The sequence below is a fragment of the Branchiostoma belcheri genome, unplaced genomic scaffold (genome assembly GCF_001625305.1).
Source record: "Branchiostoma belcheri isolate BF01 breed outbred unplaced genomic scaffold, Haploidv18h27 scaffold157, whole genome shotgun sequence".
In the NCBI taxonomy this organism is placed as follows: Eukaryota; Metazoa; Chordata; class Leptocardii; order Amphioxiformes; family Branchiostomatidae; genus Branchiostoma; species Branchiostoma belcheri.
In genome coordinates, this window is record NW_017803013.1 from 371,795 (window position 1) to 389,236 (window position 17,442).

The 17,442-nt window shown below is 42.3% G+C and overlaps 2 protein-coding genes and 1 long non-coding RNA gene across 7 annotated transcripts in view; 2 read left to right on the plus strand and 1 right to left on the minus strand.

The window, feature by feature from the left end:
- Positions 1-7,457, minus strand: part of LOC109465764 (cytidine monophosphate-N-acetylneuraminic acid hydroxylase-like) — a 15,789-nt gene extending 8,332 nt beyond the window's left edge. Inside the window, exons 1-4 of one of the 3 annotated variants that reach the window (XM_019763203.1) lie at positions 7,345-7,457; positions 3,051-3,206; positions 2,773-2,870; positions 2,245-2,336 (exon numbers count right to left, since the gene is read on the minus strand). In XM_019763203.1, coding sequence (XP_019618762.1) covers positions 2,245-2,336; positions 2,773-2,870; positions 3,051-3,161 — 301 coding nt within the window. In that variant the 5' untranslated portion in view covers positions 3,162-3,206; positions 7,345-7,457. Of the gene's footprint in view, positions 1-2,244; positions 2,337-2,772; positions 2,871-3,050; positions 3,207-4,393; positions 4,760-7,344 lie in introns of those variants that run through there. The other 2 variants (XM_019763201.1, XM_019763202.1) reach the window with 2 other exon arrangements.
- LOC109465765 lies at positions 6,700-9,954 on the plus strand. The gene is made up of 2 exons (XR_002139987.1): positions 6,700-7,284; positions 9,173-9,954. It is a non-coding gene; the product is annotated as an uncharacterized LOC109465765 (long non-coding RNA).
- Positions 9,955-11,096: 1,142 nt separating this feature from the next.
- On the plus strand, positions 11,097-15,185 carry LOC109465760. Of its 3 annotated transcripts, none has more exons than XM_019763194.1 (9): positions 11,097-11,412; positions 11,694-11,785; positions 11,943-12,152; positions 12,531-12,665; positions 12,790-13,081; positions 13,462-13,592; positions 13,813-14,040; positions 14,600-14,698; positions 14,862-15,185. In XM_019763194.1, exons 1-9 carry the CDS (start codon positions 11,172-11,174, stop codon positions 14,874-14,876), a joined length of 1,443 nt encoding a protein of 480 aa, XP_019618753.1. In that variant the 5' UTR covers positions 11,097-11,171; the 3' UTR covers positions 14,877-15,185. The 3 variants fall into 3 exon arrangements, with proteins under 3 accessions (XP_019618753.1, XP_019618755.1, XP_019618752.1); XM_019763196.1 differs by having other exon boundaries at positions 13,465-13,592; positions 14,597-14,698; XM_019763193.1 differs by having other exon boundaries at positions 11,098-11,412; positions 14,597-14,698.
- Positions 15,186-17,442: the final 2,257 nt, after the last annotated feature.

Sequence of the window (17,442 nt, forward strand, 5' to 3'; positions counted from 1 at the left end):
GGTGGTTTTTATAAGTGGTTCCAGATGTTTTTGCCCATGGTTAAGAGATGCCAAGTTTTTTGGAAGATGTTCGCAGCCAAAACGCATTCTTCCGTACGTCGCATTTCTGTGTAATTTCGCATGTGGTGTTGCATTATGTCCGGGATGATGCACGTCTTTTTATTTTTACCGTAGCTGTTTTGATATTGAAGTAAATGCATATTTTAGAAACATCCCTACTTTTACAATCCTGTGGAATAGGCCGTAGGTTTAGGCAGTTGTCTGGTAGCAGAGGTACTCTAAGCAGATATCCTGGTTATCTGGCCGGCGGTAGTAACACTCGCGGTGCTTACCGAAACTGTTGCTGGAATTTGGCCTGTTCCAGGCGCGCTTAATTAGGTACAGGCACGGTAAAAGACGGTGGGGCTGTCTTTGTTACTAGACACGACCATGATAGTCCGATCTTTATGTGAATGCAATGATTGAGGGTCTGCATGGGGGGGGGGTCCTGGCAACGGTTAACGGTAAATTAAGCAGGACCGATAACGCTTAACGGTAAATTCAGGACGGTCGGCAACGCTTAACGGTAAAATGATAGGCATTTTTTTTCGAGCTGCACTAGCACTGGACTTGGTATCCTCGCTTTGCGAGAAAAGGTGATCACTGACAAAATTACGTATACCTTACATGTAATGAAGCACGCATTAAAGGTATGTGTTCCCTGTGTTTCCCACCTGCCCTGGTCCCGGAGCGGTCCACAAATAAAGGGGAGTACGAGTCGGCCAGGGCTCTACCCAGCTTGACTTTTGCCCGGCCGCCCAGTCTTACCGATGGATTTTGAGAGAGGAGCGCCGAAGGCGCTGGCAATCTGAGGGGGTCCGGGAAATTTAGGATTTTTAAGCCTTCAAAAACGCAATTTCCCGCAGTTTGAGAGGCAAATTATGGTGTTGAGAGTGTTTGACGGTACGCGGTCTTTCTGATGCTTTCTTATTTTTACTCAAGATATCCAGCGAGTCGAGTGCCAAAGGCGCGAGCAATGTAGGGGGGTCCGGGGGCATTCTCCCCCGGGAAATTTTGGATTTTCAAAGGCAAAATTAGGCGTAACGAAGAATTATTCTTTAACACTTAACGCTGAATTTAGGATGACAAATAACGTTTTACGTTGAATTAAAACGACCCATAACGCTTCACGATGAATATACCGATAACGCTTAACGTTGAATTAGAGCGGGCCCGCAACGATTAACGGTGAATTAAAATAGCCCATAACGGTTAACGAAAAAGGGCATGCAGGCCCTCATGATTGTGTGTGTGTAATTAAAATGAACTTCGAACTTGAAGCACAGTATCTTTACACGCCCTGGGAGCAGTAATGGATTTAGCTCTTTGTATGTTTTATGCTTGTGACGCGCCCTCATTGTATTAACCGTTGCCTAATTATAATGTCTGCACAGTAGGTCTGGCGTTGACGCTTGGGATTTTGTTGAAATATATAAAACTTCACGGAGGATTGTTACCTATGGCTTCTTGTTTTGATTTTGGGTCTGAATTCGATTCTGCACATCCTAAACTCTAGCGACCGTCTCTTTCAGGAAATAATTCTAAAGCCAAAACATTTTATTTGCAAATGGAGGATATCCCTCTAGTTACGAAAACAATAGAATTTCAATTTCTTTAACCTCTCAAACTTTTAAAATTTTAGGGGGAAAAGGATTTTTCGATGGAAAATGATGCCAAAAATTGGCCATTTTCACGTTCAATTAAACCCATCACTCATAATCTAGCCACCAAAATGACTTATATTGTCGGAAAGAGAAAACCCTTATGTGTTATCAAGAAAAGTATTAAGAAATTCCTAACACTGAGATTATCACAATAGCCCGTCGCGCAAGGCATAGCGACAGCACCACCAGAACGCATAAAAGGCATACTAGTATTTGGGTCAAACCGAAGCACCGCACTCAGGGCGGAAGGACACCCGGAAGTAAGCCTCGGGCCCGAAATCAATTTTCACCCCAAACACGCCACTTCTTACACTTTTCAGCCATGTTAGTAGTTAATGCCATTTTTCAGCAGATTATGAAAAAGGTGAACTCAAACATGAACCATGGAAACCCCTTTGTCACTTTTTTTACCGCACCGACTACCCCGGATTGGTGCGCACGAGTGTGCACTGCGTGGAGGTTTGGACACTTGATACTCTCAAAGTCAACTACCTATTTTTCTGACAGTAATTCTCCAAAAAGTAGCGACAATGGTACTTACAGAGCAGTTCTTGTGTGAAGCTGTCAGGAGGGTTGACGTACTTCATGGTAGATGTGTCCAGCTTCCAGTTGTGCTTGGTACATCGCACAACGCTGTGGAAAGTGGGGTGGGCGGGTGTGGGGTTAGCCAGTCACATTCCTCTTACGATTTTTAAGCAAGACTACGAGAGCTGAGTTTGTTCGACACTTCCTATTAAGATATAGCCGTAGATTTTCTGTCGTGAACCCGTCATATGACGTGACGGGGACTAACAGCTATAGGGGCGGTTTGCGTGACAGGAAAATGGCCTGCATCAGATGTGGTTCCTAGCTGGTCATCAAAGTGGTTTGGACATCATCTAAATTCCACGTCTTCGTGACATCATCTAAATTCCACTACACATTCCATCTGGACTTTTACTTCAAGAACAATTATCATCATGATATGTACTTTCTGTTTTTTAATAATCTAATAATCATGTAGTGTAGGCATGTTTAAGTTTGCGATCATCCGGGGGTGAAATCATCTTGCTCATTGTGTTTTTCTTACTTGCATGTGGCATCTTCAATGTCTTTCACAAAGACTCCGCGTTGATGTCTGCAAACGTTGCGACAAGCCTTGTACGGATCCTCGGGACGAGTAGGATCCTACAAGATACAATTGTAGAACCAAATGAGGCAGAATCCTGACCTTTCAAAGTATGTTTTCATTGTACATTCCTTTGCACAGAAAAAAAAACACGCTCAAACCGATCGGATTGCTTATCCTAACATTTTGACTGTGAGTTTATATTTTCTCTTGAGGTTTTCCATTGCACACAAACATACCTTATAAATGATGAAGTTTCCGACGTTTTTGTTGACCAAGTTGACGCCTGGCTTCAGAGCTGCTGTCTCCTGGGCAGACAGCTGCAGGACTTCCACCGTTCGCTGCTCCATGTTTACAGTTATTACGTATGGCCTATCTCTTTCAATCCTAGTGCACTGTTGTAATGCGAAAAAAAAAAGCTTTGTTATGACCACAGAAACATAAAAAGATACTAGTATCTCGTCAAAAGGTCAACCACCTTTATCAGCAATGTGACCCCATCCCTCCAGGGCTTCAATGGCATTCAATGACAGTTCTGTTCACTTCAGTTCCACGACCCCACACAAGAAGGTCAACAGATAACACAATGCTATCGCCAAAAGGTACCAATTTAAAAAGATAATCTAAGGTTAAAATGTAAAAGATGGTATGGGTGGTAACATAGTATAGAATTAACTGTTTTCCGAACTTCCTTCATGATTGTGCAGTCTCTAATTCAGTTGTTCGATGTACTGTAAATGCATTTTTAACTCGCGAGGACTTTTTCTCGCGGTGGGTATCGGCCAGTTTGAGAGTTCGCGAGGTATTTGACTTCGCGAGTCACTGATTTTCAAATCTATCAACGCCGCCACCATGTGCCCATACGCAGACAACTTGATTCTGATTCCGTGCGTACCGCTCGGCGCGAGTTCCCGGGCCTGAGCGCACTGACCAGCCGGGCGTTTTCAAAGCACAACTTCGATTCTATCAGTAGGGTCATGGACAGAATCGGCATCACTGCACCGCCGTGAACCGTGAACAAGGCAAGACTGCGGACAGCAAATGCCGCCGCTACGTTTGATCTTCCCATTCACTAAACTTCCATAGTTCCCCTCTTTTAAATTTTCGTTACTTTTATAAAAATGTTACGCACACTGTGATCAGTATGATTCACATTAGCTGTAGAACTTATCAAAGACCATGCTGTAACCAATGGTATTATTTTTTGTACGACTGTCGGTCGGCCCTGATCGCAATCGCGAAATCTTTGAAAATTCTAAGTTGTACAAAGATAGTGCAAAATCGTTCGTTTGATTAGGGGTATTAGAGCATGAATTAACGTCCCTTCGCTGAGCACAGCCCCTGTTGAATTTAGCTTGGTTTAAAATGTGCAAAATTTGGTAAAAACAGCAGAGTACAATTAACGTACATCACAAAAACCAGTGCAGTATTTATAATAACTCCATTATAAAACATTAACGTCCCCTTTTGAGCATCTTCAGTTGTGCCAAACCTGTCAAAACATGGTGGATCTCAGCGACCCTCAAATGATCACGTCATGGTCGGTTGATCCCAGACTACTAACTTCTGTAACTACCATTACCTTCAGCCACTACCATTACCTTTGGTGTTGGTCTCTTGTAAACGCTCAACCATCTGTCTCGAAGTTCGTCTGTTGAGCTTCAGAGGCAATGAGAACTTTGATCGGGTTAGGGTTAGGGCACAAAGTACGGAGTAAACAGTTCGTTTTCGTAAGACGTTCTTTTGTGCCAGAAAGAACGGGTTGGACAAGTTAAGGAATGACATCGCGTCATTACATGAATATGTATGTCATTGCATTTACATAAACAACACGATAAGTGCCAGGTCTGTTTTTCAGCAGGCAGCCATTATTGGCAACCCTTCCCAGACGTGCGCGCCAGACTTACCTGGGATACATGATCACGTAGTAGTTAAAACTAGAGTTCCCCGATCTCATACCTTCGCCAAATGATGTTAAACTTTATGACTGACAAATTATAGATCCCCCCCCCCTGATTCAACAAATAGGATCCTCATTTTCATGACTTATTACCTTCGCCAAGAAGGTTATGTTTTCAGTAGCGTTTGTCCGTTTGTTGGTTTGTTGGTTTGTGAACAGCATAACTCAAGAAGCTTGATATGGATTGTCATGAAACTTGGTAGGTGGGTAGATCTTGATGAGACCTAGAAATGATTAGATTTTGGGCCCCCTGGCGGCTTTTGTTGGTACTGCAGCAGAACTTCTGGTTTTGATATCTCGCGATCTGGACAAGCTAGGGTCACGAATTTTGGTTGGTAGATAGCTCCTGGAGTAGGGAAGAAGTGACATGAGTTTGGGCCCCCTAGCAGCTTGTTCTGGAACTGCAGGAACATTTCTTGAAAAATCTCCGAAGGTTCATAACTCAAGAACCGGTTGACGGATTGTCATGATTTTTGGTATGTGGGTAGCTGAAGTGATGCTTCAATCATCAGATGACAATTATGCAAATCAGGAGCTAATTTGCATAATTAATGAGGAAATTCTATAAATCTGCTTCGTTCGATAATAGGACTATGAAACACGTGTGACATGTAATTGAGAATGAGAAAAACATCCGAGGATATAGATTATGTAAATGAAGACCTAATTTGCATAATTAATGGGAAATTGTTATAATTTCATAGTTGTAATTGCTGGGAATTTCATACTTGCCGTATTGGAAGTTAAGTGAAGGTGAACATGAAGATAATTTATTCACACCATGACCTCCTTTGCATAATTTATGAGGAAGTGCTTGAATAGCCTATTTAGATAAGATAAGGCTATCATTGGGTGGAGAACATGATCCATATGATGTAATCCATGCAAATGACTGTTATTTGTGAAATCAATGATTTAAAATTGTATAATTCGTCAACCGTCCATTCGTTAACATCATTTGGCGAAGGTATGAGATCGTGGAACTCTTGTTATGTAGTTATATCAGTTTATCATACTCTTAACCAAAAGAAAGTCTTATATTAACAAACAATGCAATTCTAGCGTTTCCTCATAAAGTATGCAAATGAGGTCCCAATTTGAATACATTATGCTTAATGATGTTCACCTTCTCTGAACTTTCAAATACCACAAGTATGAAATTCCAGGCATTTATCTTTACATAACTATAACATTTTCTCATTACTTATGCAAAGTAAGTCTTCATTTACATAATCAATAACTACCTGTGTTTCTCTCGTTCTCAATTACCAATCCCACAAGCTTCAATTGTCCTATCATGGAATGCAGCTGATTTATAGAATTCCCCCATAAATTATGCAAATTACATCCATATTTGCATAATTGTCACATAATTATATCAAGCATCACGTAAGCTACCTACATACCAAAAATCACGGCATTCCGTCAACCGGTTCTTGTGTTATCCTCTTTTTAATATTTTCAAACAGATAGCCCTGCAGTTCCAAGGCAAGCCGCTGGTCCTGTTTTTTGGGCCGTCTTGTTCTTTTCGCCCTATCGCATTAGATTTGGAGTCTGCGGAGGATGTCAACCATAAAATCTAGTTGCTGTGGTCTTTAAATCCAGTTGCTCAATGTATAATGCCGTAATTTTTCTGTACGACTGTCGGTCGGCCCTAATAGCAATCGCGAAATCTCTGGAAATTAGTTATAATGTTACAAAGATAGTGCAAACTCGTTCGCTTGATTAGGGCCCTCCGCTGTACCTATGGTCCTTCTTGATTAAACTGTAGCATGTAGGTCCTTCTCAGGTAGAGTCCTGGGCTTGGCGGACTGATTAAGGTGGTTTACATGGTTCAAGATGTGCGAAATTTGGTAAAACAGCAGAGTACATCACAAAAGTAAGTGCAGTATTTATAATAAGCCCATTATAAAAAAATGAACGTCCCCTTTTGAGCATCTTCAGTTGTGCCAAACCTGTCAAAACATGGTGGATCTCAGCGACCCTCAAATGATCAGGTCATGGTCGGTTGATCCCAGACTACTGACTTCTGTAACTACCATTACCTTCAGCCACTACCATTACCTTTGGTGTTGGTCTCTTGTAAACGCTCAACCATCTGTCTCGAAGTTCGTCTGTTGAGCTTCACAGGCAATGAGAACTTGTTCGGGTTCGGGCACAAAGTCTGGAGTGGACAGTTGAGACGTACGAATTGTTTCTCCCACCTCTCCGTCAAGTGCCTTGATCCATTGTTTAAACCCTTTCCGGAAAGAACCGGTTGGTCAAGTTCCAGAATGCATCGCGTCATTAATGACTCAGTTATGTAACATAAACATTACGATAAACGTCAGATCTGTCTTGAATTTAGTCAGTTTTAGGTAGCCATTATTTGTCGGCAACCCTTTCCAGACGTGCGCGCCAGACATACCTGGGATACATGATCACGTAGTGGATTGAATTAGATATATTGTGGCAGAACCCATCCCACCAATTCATCACCTCAAGCAACCATTACCTGCCATTTATCATTCTTGGTAAATCTCACTTTTCATACATGTGTATGTCATTTTAGAGATTTCACCAAAGCTACGTACCTTCTCAGTCTAATATTTTATGTCTTTCAGCAATCTTCGGGGTCGCCATTCTTGAGCATCGGCTGGAGCAGTTGGGCCTGGCAGTTTTGGCACCCGATTAAGCCGTTTAATTGAATGCGAAAATTTGGTCAAAAGTAATCGTACGCTGATGTAGAGTCCATTCCGCGTCACCGAGTGGGTTGTTATTGTCATTATTTACAAATGTTTTGAATTCTTTGTAATTGTTTGTCTAAGAAATTTCATAATTTGGAAATATTTTGAACATCTTGTCAATATTCTAAATAATTCCCTGGTTTTCTAAAACGTTTGAAATATTCCTGATGTGGATTATGACGTTTCCAATAGTTTCTAAATATTTCTAACAGCACTCTACCATTTTTTACCATTATTTCGAATTATTTCTAACATTTTGTAAATAGGTCAGTGGGATGGGAAGAGAGTAATTCACACATCCCTGTGAAGTACAGGGTAGACTGCCTGGGTGTCAGGCATTGATGCCTTACAACAAAAGAGCCACCAGTGTCCAGCAGTGAAATCTAAAAATATACAGAAGAATACAGAAGAGTAGGATTAGCACCTACTTTTATGGGGGCAATTACCCACATCTACCATTTTTCATTTGTTTGAAATAGTTCTAAATATTTCGAATAGTGAAAGAAACAAATGGGTAGTTCAAATTTATTCTAAATAAAGAGATCTTTGTACAGTCACTTTCAAAATGTTTCAGAAAATTTTCATTTTCAAATTTTTGAAAAATTTAGAACTTTTGTTACTAGGGTATTCTTTTCTTCTAAATAATTCAAACGTATTAGAAACATAGAGAAAACACCCACTCGGTGATGCGGAATCGACTCTAATAATAACACTAAGTAGCCAAATTACTGATTACTGCAAGTTACCTTACATTAGCGGCGCGGGGATATATTTTCGCGGTAGGAGGGCAAATGACGTGTTCGCGGTGAGCATAAGGCTATGTTGATTAATAATATGGATGACATCCTCTGGGAACTGATGCGAGCGTGCGAATAAAAAAGTTTGACAACAAAAGTACGTGGTAATGAAGGTTGAACAAATGACTAAACACACGTGTATACTATGGCGAATAATAGACATTTTCATTTCTTAACATTTTTTTTCTTTTCCTGTATGGCGAATAACAGACATTTTCATTTCTTAACATTTTCTTCTCTTCCTGTAGATCTATGGCGAATAACAAACATGTTCATTTCTTAAAATTTTCTTTTCCCGTATGGCGAAGAACAGACATTTCATTTTTTAACATTTTCTTCTTTAATAGACTCTTCATTTTCACTTCTTAACATATTTTTCCATTCCTTTAGAACTGATGTTGGCATTGTCTACGACATTAGTGTCGTTTTCCAATATTTATATTGCAATTTACGGCATATAACCTCATTTTGCAGCTACTTTGTACGATTTACAGTATGGTCGAAAACATAATATATGCATCGTGATGTTAACTTTTGATTAACTTACAAATGTCCCAAGTATGACATTCCCATCATTCACCATTAAGAAATTATAGAATTTTCGCATTAATTGTGCAAATTAGGCCACATTTGCATAATTAGTATCTATTGATGTTCCATCTGCCATAGGTTACATACATTACATGTAATCACTAATACGTGTACTTGTTAAAGATAAAATATTGTGAGAATTCTTAGTCTATAATACGTTCATTAACTACAGAGAGAACACAACTACAGAGAGAACACAACTACAGAGAGAGAGAACACAATTGCTCTGGTACAGATACTGATGAATAGTTTACAGATATGTGTCATCAACCTCTGTATATTTGCAGTGATGCCCTTTATTGACGACTTCATAGTACAAGGCCGAGGGGTGGACGGTAATCTTGAGGGATGATGATGAACTGAAGACGGCTCCCGATTTGTTCCATGGGTTGTAATGCAGAATCAAAAGACCATGCAGAATCCAGACTGAAGCGAATTACCGACAACACTTGGACCACCACCCTACTCATGACCTCTCAACTATGACATCTTCAAGAACAACCATAGAACCGGTTAGACATAGTTGTCGAGCTGAGTCTCTCTTTGCTAAACTATACACACACAGTTTTTGTATTGCTCCCTTACTGTATATTCTTTCGAATGCTCGTCACTCAGTTGCGTGGAGTCTTCAACGTTTTTCATACGCTGTAGTTTGTACTGAAGACCGCTTCACCGCCATTTGACTCAGTTGATTTCACCTCCCGCACTGCCGGCTGTTTGTCTCTGTCCTGCCCACAACAACAACAGCATCCCAGTACTAGGAATAGCACAGACAGACACAGAAAGACAATCCCGACTATCAGAAATGGATTATCGTGAGCGCCTCTTGTGATCCCAAGAGCAGTAAAGATACCACCCTGTATCAAAAATATTACGCCAACGATGAGGGAACACACAGGGATGCATATGGCCCATGATGTACAGTTGTGTGAAGAGCTCTGTCCGCTCCCGTCACCCCCGCTTTCACCCATGGCGGCTAGATGTCCACTCGGCTCGCTTTCGGTGGTAAGATACCGTCTGGAGGACTGAGCAAACAGGTTGGGGTGAACATGAACTGCCCACGATCGGATTGAGACGTGTGTCACTGTGTCAATTACTGAATAACACAGCTGTTACGTCATTTCCGCGACCCACCTACATAGTCATGGCGGAGTATATTAAGAATTACCTGTAGGGAGACCGTGAACATACGGGGAATCATCCATATGACGTGTACTGTCCCTGCCGGTGGTCCTTCAGCGTCCAAAATAAGAGATATAACGTTACCGGAGAACCTACGGCGATGGCAAAAGTCGAAATAGTAAAAAGGCCGCTAAAAGAAATAATTTGTTCTTACAATATCCCCTATAACATTCAATCATTCGGTTATCAACTGGTTAATTGACCCATACATGATTACAGATGATTATAATAGGTGTGGTTGTCTACCACACCTTTCCGGCTCCAAAATCTACATGCGAGTCAGAAATAGAGCATCCAGAATAGCCTGGGTACCATCTGGATGTTGGCTCCGCAACGCTCGAAAAAAATTTTTTCGCGAGTTGATGAGCCAAAATTCGGACGGTACCCAGGCTACGTTCAGAACAGAAGGTACGTACTGTATAAGGAGCACATCGGGATCACTCTAAAATTGGTCGGCTGAAATCTACGAGTATTTCTAATAGTGCACAAGGATATCACCACTCAGCAATAAAGTTTTGACAACAAGACATACTGTATATAAACAACAAATACTTCCTCTATACCAAACCAAGGCTTAACATTTTCATACCTTCGAAGTACATCCAGCTTGTTACTTTATCCATCAGATCCTAGGTTTATTCTTTCTTCCTCTTTATAACTGGCTTGTAGGTCAGCCTCATACCTTAGTTTTTAGATATCAGGGTTTTGATGTTGTGCACATACTGTGATGTCAAACTTTGATGTCAACAAAAAATATGAATTATTCAATAAATGTTTCTTTCCGATGGTTCAAGGTTCTTTCAATGACCATGAAGCTGGTGTTAATGTAGCTTAATGCTAGATTCTTCTGGTTGTCGTCGACTTATCGGACAAGAAAATTCTTCTTTACTTAACGTTGATCGGATTAATGATGGAAGTGCTCTTATCAATCAATTAGCCCAATCCTGTTTGCTTGTCGCTCATTGGCTAATCCACGTGAGCAGCACCTGTTTCTCCCAGGTGTGCGGACCGAGAGACAGGAAGAAGCCCTGTCTCTTGTCCAGTCTTGCTCAGCTTCTGTCCGGGCGTGCCAGCTACGGAACGGTTCCCTCTCACTTCAAAACCATGGAGGTGCCAGAACCGAAGAAATTCCGCCGCTCCTGCTTTTTGTCTCACCTTGCGGACGTGCCTCTCGTAAAGACGGCTACCGCAAACGTCCAGACGTTTTACACCGAGACAAAGGAACGCTCGCTGTTGTTCCGTGCCTGGGCCAGCATGGCCGAATTGGTGATGATATTGGCGATGTGGGGAGCCAACAAGACGGTGGGGAAGTGGTGTCAGGCCATTCTGCGTCATGAAGGAGAAGGTAAAAGGTTTACTGCTATGTTGTTTTAGTTGTTGACTGGCGCTCCGTTCTCAAAGCAAAGCAATAGAATTCTCCTAAAGCAAGCCTAGCTAGTAAATTAATCTAGTTGATAGTATATAGTCTAGCCTGGGCCGGGTGTCATCCTCCGTAGTTTCCGCCGGCTCCCTAAAGTTTCACAACAAATATTGTGTCGATCTAGCCTTACTTATTTGACGAAGTTTTATCACGAGCAGTGCACATGTAAATATTTTTCACAATCATTCTTGCCAATTTTTCTTCAGCTCAACTGGCTGCTGCCATCGACACCTATGCATGCGTGAAACTGCAGCAATTGGAGGTTAAATTCCCGGTCCTGACCAAGTCTGCCGATGTGGTAGGTGTGATGGGCACATGGCCAACATGGCGGTCTTTTAATCATTCTTACAGGAGAATGACGTAATCCATAATCGTTTGAAAACATCGGATCTCTAATGGAGCATGTACATATACAATATTTTTCGCATTTTACCAATCCCTTCACCTGTCATTAGGTCGCAAAGAAGGCTACACAGAAGGTGCTGTCCGTAGCATTTCTCATTCCTCGCTGGATGTTGGAGACAAGGCTGGGGAAGATCGCCGTATTTGGACTGGATAAAACCCTGCAGTTGTCGGTGACGGTGGCCGACCTGTTACAGCCGGAGGGGGAGACTGAAGAAGACGCAGCTGCCACGGCGGAAAACAAGTCGGTAACTATTGAAAAGGTTGGTGGTGAGGGTATTTATTTCGTGTTAACTCTTCTCTCATCTTGCATCTCATAACATTCGCAAAAGCACTTTCAACGTTTCAAACAAACGTTGAAAGTGCTTTTGCGACGTCGACTTACTTTCGATCTGCATAATGCCTATGATTACCTAGAAGTAGCCAGTACATGTAGAAATAGTATTCCTTTTTTTTCTGAAATATTACAGATGATGCTGTGAAGTGCACATGGACGTAGTGTGAATGAAAGAAGAATGTGCCGAGTGGCAAAATAGTGTAAAAGATGTCGAACTGTTGCGCAAAGAGGGAAAATCCTTAGAAGTACAGTCTGTTCTGCGATGAATGTAGCTGTTGTTATAGTGTGATGATTTCTTTAACAGACCAAAGCCCCGCCAGCCCCGGAACCCGACTTGACCGCTCTCGTGACGGGAGTTGTGCGGACGACCGCCACTTGTGCCCGCGGTCTGTTTCCCACTCTGTACGGCTGGTTCATCCTGACTCCTCTCCTCCTATGGGTAAGACCAAGCCTGCGTTTCCTTATTTTCAAAATTATATAGCAATCGATTCGTAGAAAAACTGGAGATTTCACTTCTCTCTGCGTCGCTAACAGATGAATGCTCGTTGTGGTGTATCCTTCAGGTGACCGTGCTAACCTGGACTCGACAGGCCCTCCGCTTCATCCGCCGCCGGCCACGCCGCCCGTCCCGCCGCCGGAGCCACCGCCTGGCCGCCAAGGCCGACCCCGACACCAAAGCCAAGATAAGCTCCCGCCGTCGGATGTCGCCACGGAAGCGCATCCCGTCCCTGACCGAGGCACTCGCACATTACATCCCGAAGAAAGCCTTCTCCATGCTGGGACTGACCACTCCGCCGGCCGAGATGACCATGCCGCTGTTCGGGACCCGCCTGCCTGAACCTGGAGCTAGTAACGGTAACTGTAGAAAAGTCAGTTTGGACAAATCTATCCCGTTACAAAATCGCTGCAGATACGGTAATTGTAGACGTAAAGATGTCGCAAGATGTAAACTTTTTTCCCTGCTTTTTTGCTTAAATCTACTGCTCAACTGCTAAAAAGTGACTGTGTGTGTGTGGTGTGTGTGTTGTGTTCGTGTGTGTGTGTGTGTGTGTGTGTGTGTGTGTGTGTGTGTGTGTGTGTGTGTGTGTGTGTGTGTGTGTGTGAGAGAGAGAGAGAGAGAGAGAGAGCATGAAACTGAAAATTTCAAACAAGCTTCGTTAAAATGCAGCCTACATGACGTCCGCTCAGACCCGGCAGTATTTTTCCTAGGAATAACTGTGATAATTCTTTTTCAGAAGAACTCCGCGTCAGTCCCAACATGGAGGAAGGGGAGAAGCGGAAACGGTCAACAGGAAAGGATGAAGACGAGACTTTCCTGACCCTGGATCTGGAGAACTACCGGTCTGATGACGATCCGGATTACCAGGTAAGGCTTGCAAATTCAAGTAGGTCAAAGAGCTTTGAGTTTAACAGTTGGTTGTCCAAGAGAGCTGTCATTGACATATGAAACATCTTTAGAAACATCTTGCCGCGCGCGTTGGCTTGTACATTTTGTTGTATACTCGGGTAAAGCAGCCAGGAACAAAGCTAGTAAGTTGTAGTAGTTACCAGCATACATTGATGATGAACCCAAACATTTCTTTCAGTCGGAGTCGTCCTCCAGCACGGACAGCTACGAGTACATCTCCAGCCAGTCTGAGGGAGACGATGCCGAGGAGGCGGTGGAGGAGGCGGCCGAGGAGGCGGCGGAGGAGCCGGCGGAGGCTGAGGAAGCACGGGAGGAGCAGGAGGAGGAAGCGGGGACCGGGAAGGACTCGGGCGTGTGTTCTGCCACAGCCACGCCCACGGGATCGGAGAGCCCAGAATCCAACAAGGTGAGGCGGACGGACAAATAAGGGAAAGAAAGGTTAGCCTGTAAACCTAAGGCTAGGACAGGACAACTTTGAAGGGAAATATAATACCTCTATGCCTCTTCTTTAGTCTCCACAACCATATAGCCAAATAGATGAAGCTAGGTAGTTGGCCAGGATAGTTAAGCCACCGTAGAGTTAATTTCCCCGCAGGTGGGGAGGGGTGGGGGTTGAAACCCTCGTTGTATCCCCCTCCCCTGGCCGGTCAGACTCTATTCTTACCGAATTGTACCATTCTAACTAACCTCCATCAGGCTAGGGTTGTATGGACCGTAGAATTCGACAAAAAGGGGAAATGATTGGCCAGGAGAGTCAGTCCGTGGGAGGGTCCGCGGGAAAATGAACTCTACAATGGTTATAGCGCTAACGCTGAACTCCCCTGGCAAATTATTTTCCTCTATTCGTCTAAATGTTGCTGATTTTGAACCCGCATTGTTAGTCTGATGGAGAATTTTCAGATGGAAATACTTGATGTATTAAACTGCCCTCTATTGTTATTTTACCTATGGCTCAAATATAGCAGCTGTCTACCGACGCTCCGCGCCCAGCAGATTCTGAGGAAAGCGTCAGCAAGATCTGTCCTGCCGACAGTAGTCAACCGACAGCGACTTCTAGCGAATCGGTATAATTTTGCATTCTTCTTTGTAATATTATGATCCCGGTTGCGTCCACGGTGGTCACTAAGAATAAACTAAACTATGTACAGTGTATTTCACATGTAGCTGGCAGAAATGGAAGCGTCTGTTACATGATAATGCTTATAAAACGTTTTTACATCTTTTCAGGTCAGCCAGGAGTAAAATGCAGATCACAAGGCATCGATATGGTCGAATACTGTCCGAAACTCTTCAGAGAATGAGTCACCGAGATATTGACAACTGTCCTTGATGTACCACTTTTTAGAATACTCATGAACGATACAAAGTAAATCTATGAGAATCTGCTAAGATGTCTCTTTGACGCAAAATGAAAACGATACTACGGATATCATTAGATTTGAAGTATGAAAGTATATTCTGTCAAGATGGAGAGGTGTGAGTCATTGAAAAGTTACTCTTCATTAATCAAGATTGTTATATATGATCAATAAAGCTTGTCAGACTTGAAAAGTAATGCTGCATCTGATTCTTTGCTTGTAATTACGTGGAAAATATCAATTTACTTCTGATTTCCCATCGTCATGAACTTGAAGACGTTTGACTTCTGACACGCCCTGGTAAAACATCTTTGGCCTATAATTTAAACTTTAAAAACATTTTAATGTCTCAAGTTTCTGTTACTGAAAAGCAAAATTAAAAAAAGTCGAGCATACTATTTTGAAACCTCGGTTCTAACACGGGAGGTTAAATCAGAAACCTTCATAGTTGTAGTGATGGACTGTGACTGACTGAGGGGACTGAGCTGCGTATTTAAGGCTTTAAGTTGTGAGCATGCAAAAAAATGACATGACAAATGTCTTTACCCAAACTATTTACATGGGTACTTGTAAAACAAGTGGTATGCATAAACTGTAGCTTTGTAGCGTGCACCGGATTATATCGATGTACCATCTTGTTAAGTTGTGGTTTCATTTCTGATCAAGTACACGTAATGTTACATCCTTGATGGAAGCATTAGAAACTAGAGTCCAACGATCTCATATCTTCGCCAAATGATGTTAATTTTTATGACTGACAAAGATGATTCCTCCTGATTATGCAAATAGGATCGTCATTTGCATGAATTATATCAGTTGATCATATTCTCCATGAAAAGACAGCCGTATCTTAACAAAGAAAGCCTTTCAATCATTTCCTCATAGATTATGCAAATGAGGTCCTTATTTGAATAAGTTATGTTTAATCAAATCTTTATTAAATATCAACATGGCAGACGTGCCGAAATGCTTCAGGCACGTCTGAATTGCATTGACATTTTATAATTATTAACATATAGAAACATTATTACAATACGTAGATTAAAAACATCATCATCATTTAAAAATCATCATCATTAAGAACACGTAGGTTAAAATAATCAATATCTGCCTGTGTTTCTCTCGTTCTCAATTACATGTCACAAGCTTGAATAGTCCTATAATGTAATGCAGCTTGTTCTTGAGTTATCCTCTTTTGAATATTTTCAAAGAAATGCCTCTGCAGTTCCTGAGCAACTCGCTAGGGGGCCCAAACATACGTCACTTCTTTCCCAGTGAAAGACCTACCTACCATCCAAATTTGGTGACCCTAGCACTTCCAGATCACGAAATATCAAAACCGGAAGTTCAGCTGCAGTACCATTAGAAGCCGCTAGGGGCCCAAAATCTAATCATTTCGAGATGCTATCAAGACCTACCTACCTACCAAATATGAAGTCTATCCATTTAAGCCTTCTCAAGTTATCGTGTTCACAGACACACACACACACACACACACACACACACACACACGAACGCCTCTGAAAACATATATAAACCTTCTTGGCGAAGGTAACAATCGAAAAACATGGCCTCTCTCTACGTACTAGGTAACAGTTAACATGATCAGGATTTTTTTTACCGAGGAGGATTACTTAGTTTTACAAACTGCTGCATAAAGGAACCTGGCAGGTTTTTGTGCCAAACGGAATACCCCATGGCCATATTCTGCCGTCATCATGTCTATTCTCTCCTAAGTATTTGTTTAGGCGAGGCAACGAGGTTTGCTGGTCATCCGATGTCGTACAACGCATATCAATATTTGTAATCTCCAAGCAGATGTTGGGGATAAACATATCGTAACGGTTTCTGACTTCTCTGACAGCCAGCCCTCGCGCTGTAGAAGATCTTCAAATCCAACTTCTGTTTGGAGATTGCATTCAAACAAAGTTAATAACGTTAAAAATGATATATGCCTACATGGACCCGGGTCGTCTGATTGAGACTAATGCATTATGCCAGGCATAAAAAAGGTGTTGTGCCATTAAAAAGTCATTATGGCACAAAAAGGAATTTTATTTCAGTGTTCCTGTCAGCTCTTTCTTCTCGCAACTGGAGGTGAAAACAGCACTTTAACGTTACAGTTGGAGAAACATTTCAACAGCGTCCCTCCCTCCAAAGTGAATGGTCACTTCCCACATTCTTTAGTGTGACAACTTCCGGGGAGGAGATACAAAATTGAGCGCGCGTCTTGCATGCTTGTCTTATGTTTAGGAAGAAAGTTTCTTCGCCCACTAGCCCGGCAAGGCACTGTCAGCCGCTGTTCCGCATCACAGAAGATATATTCTGGTCCCCGAGAAGCCGCAAATGCCCAGAGCTTGACCTTGCGACATTCTACATCAAATTTCTGTGGTGTTTTATGGATTCCTGCCGACCGTGACCAACAAGGTACAACAAACTTCGAATTCGCG

Excerpts from the sequence above, each read along its gene's own strand:
- LOC109465760 (XM_019763193.1), top strand. The coding sequence starts at position 11,172 with ATGGAGGTGCCAGAACCGAAGAAATTCCGCCGCTCCTGCTTTTTGTCT. Across the intron at positions 12,666-12,789 it reads TGACTCCTCTCCTCCTATGG|GTGACCGTGCTAACCTGGAC; the intron begins GTAAGACCAAGC and ends TGTATCCTTCAG. Across the intron at positions 14,041-14,596 it reads AGAGCCCAGAATCCAACAAG|CAGCTGTCTACCGACGCTCC; the intron begins GTGAGGCGGACG and ends GCTCAAATATAG.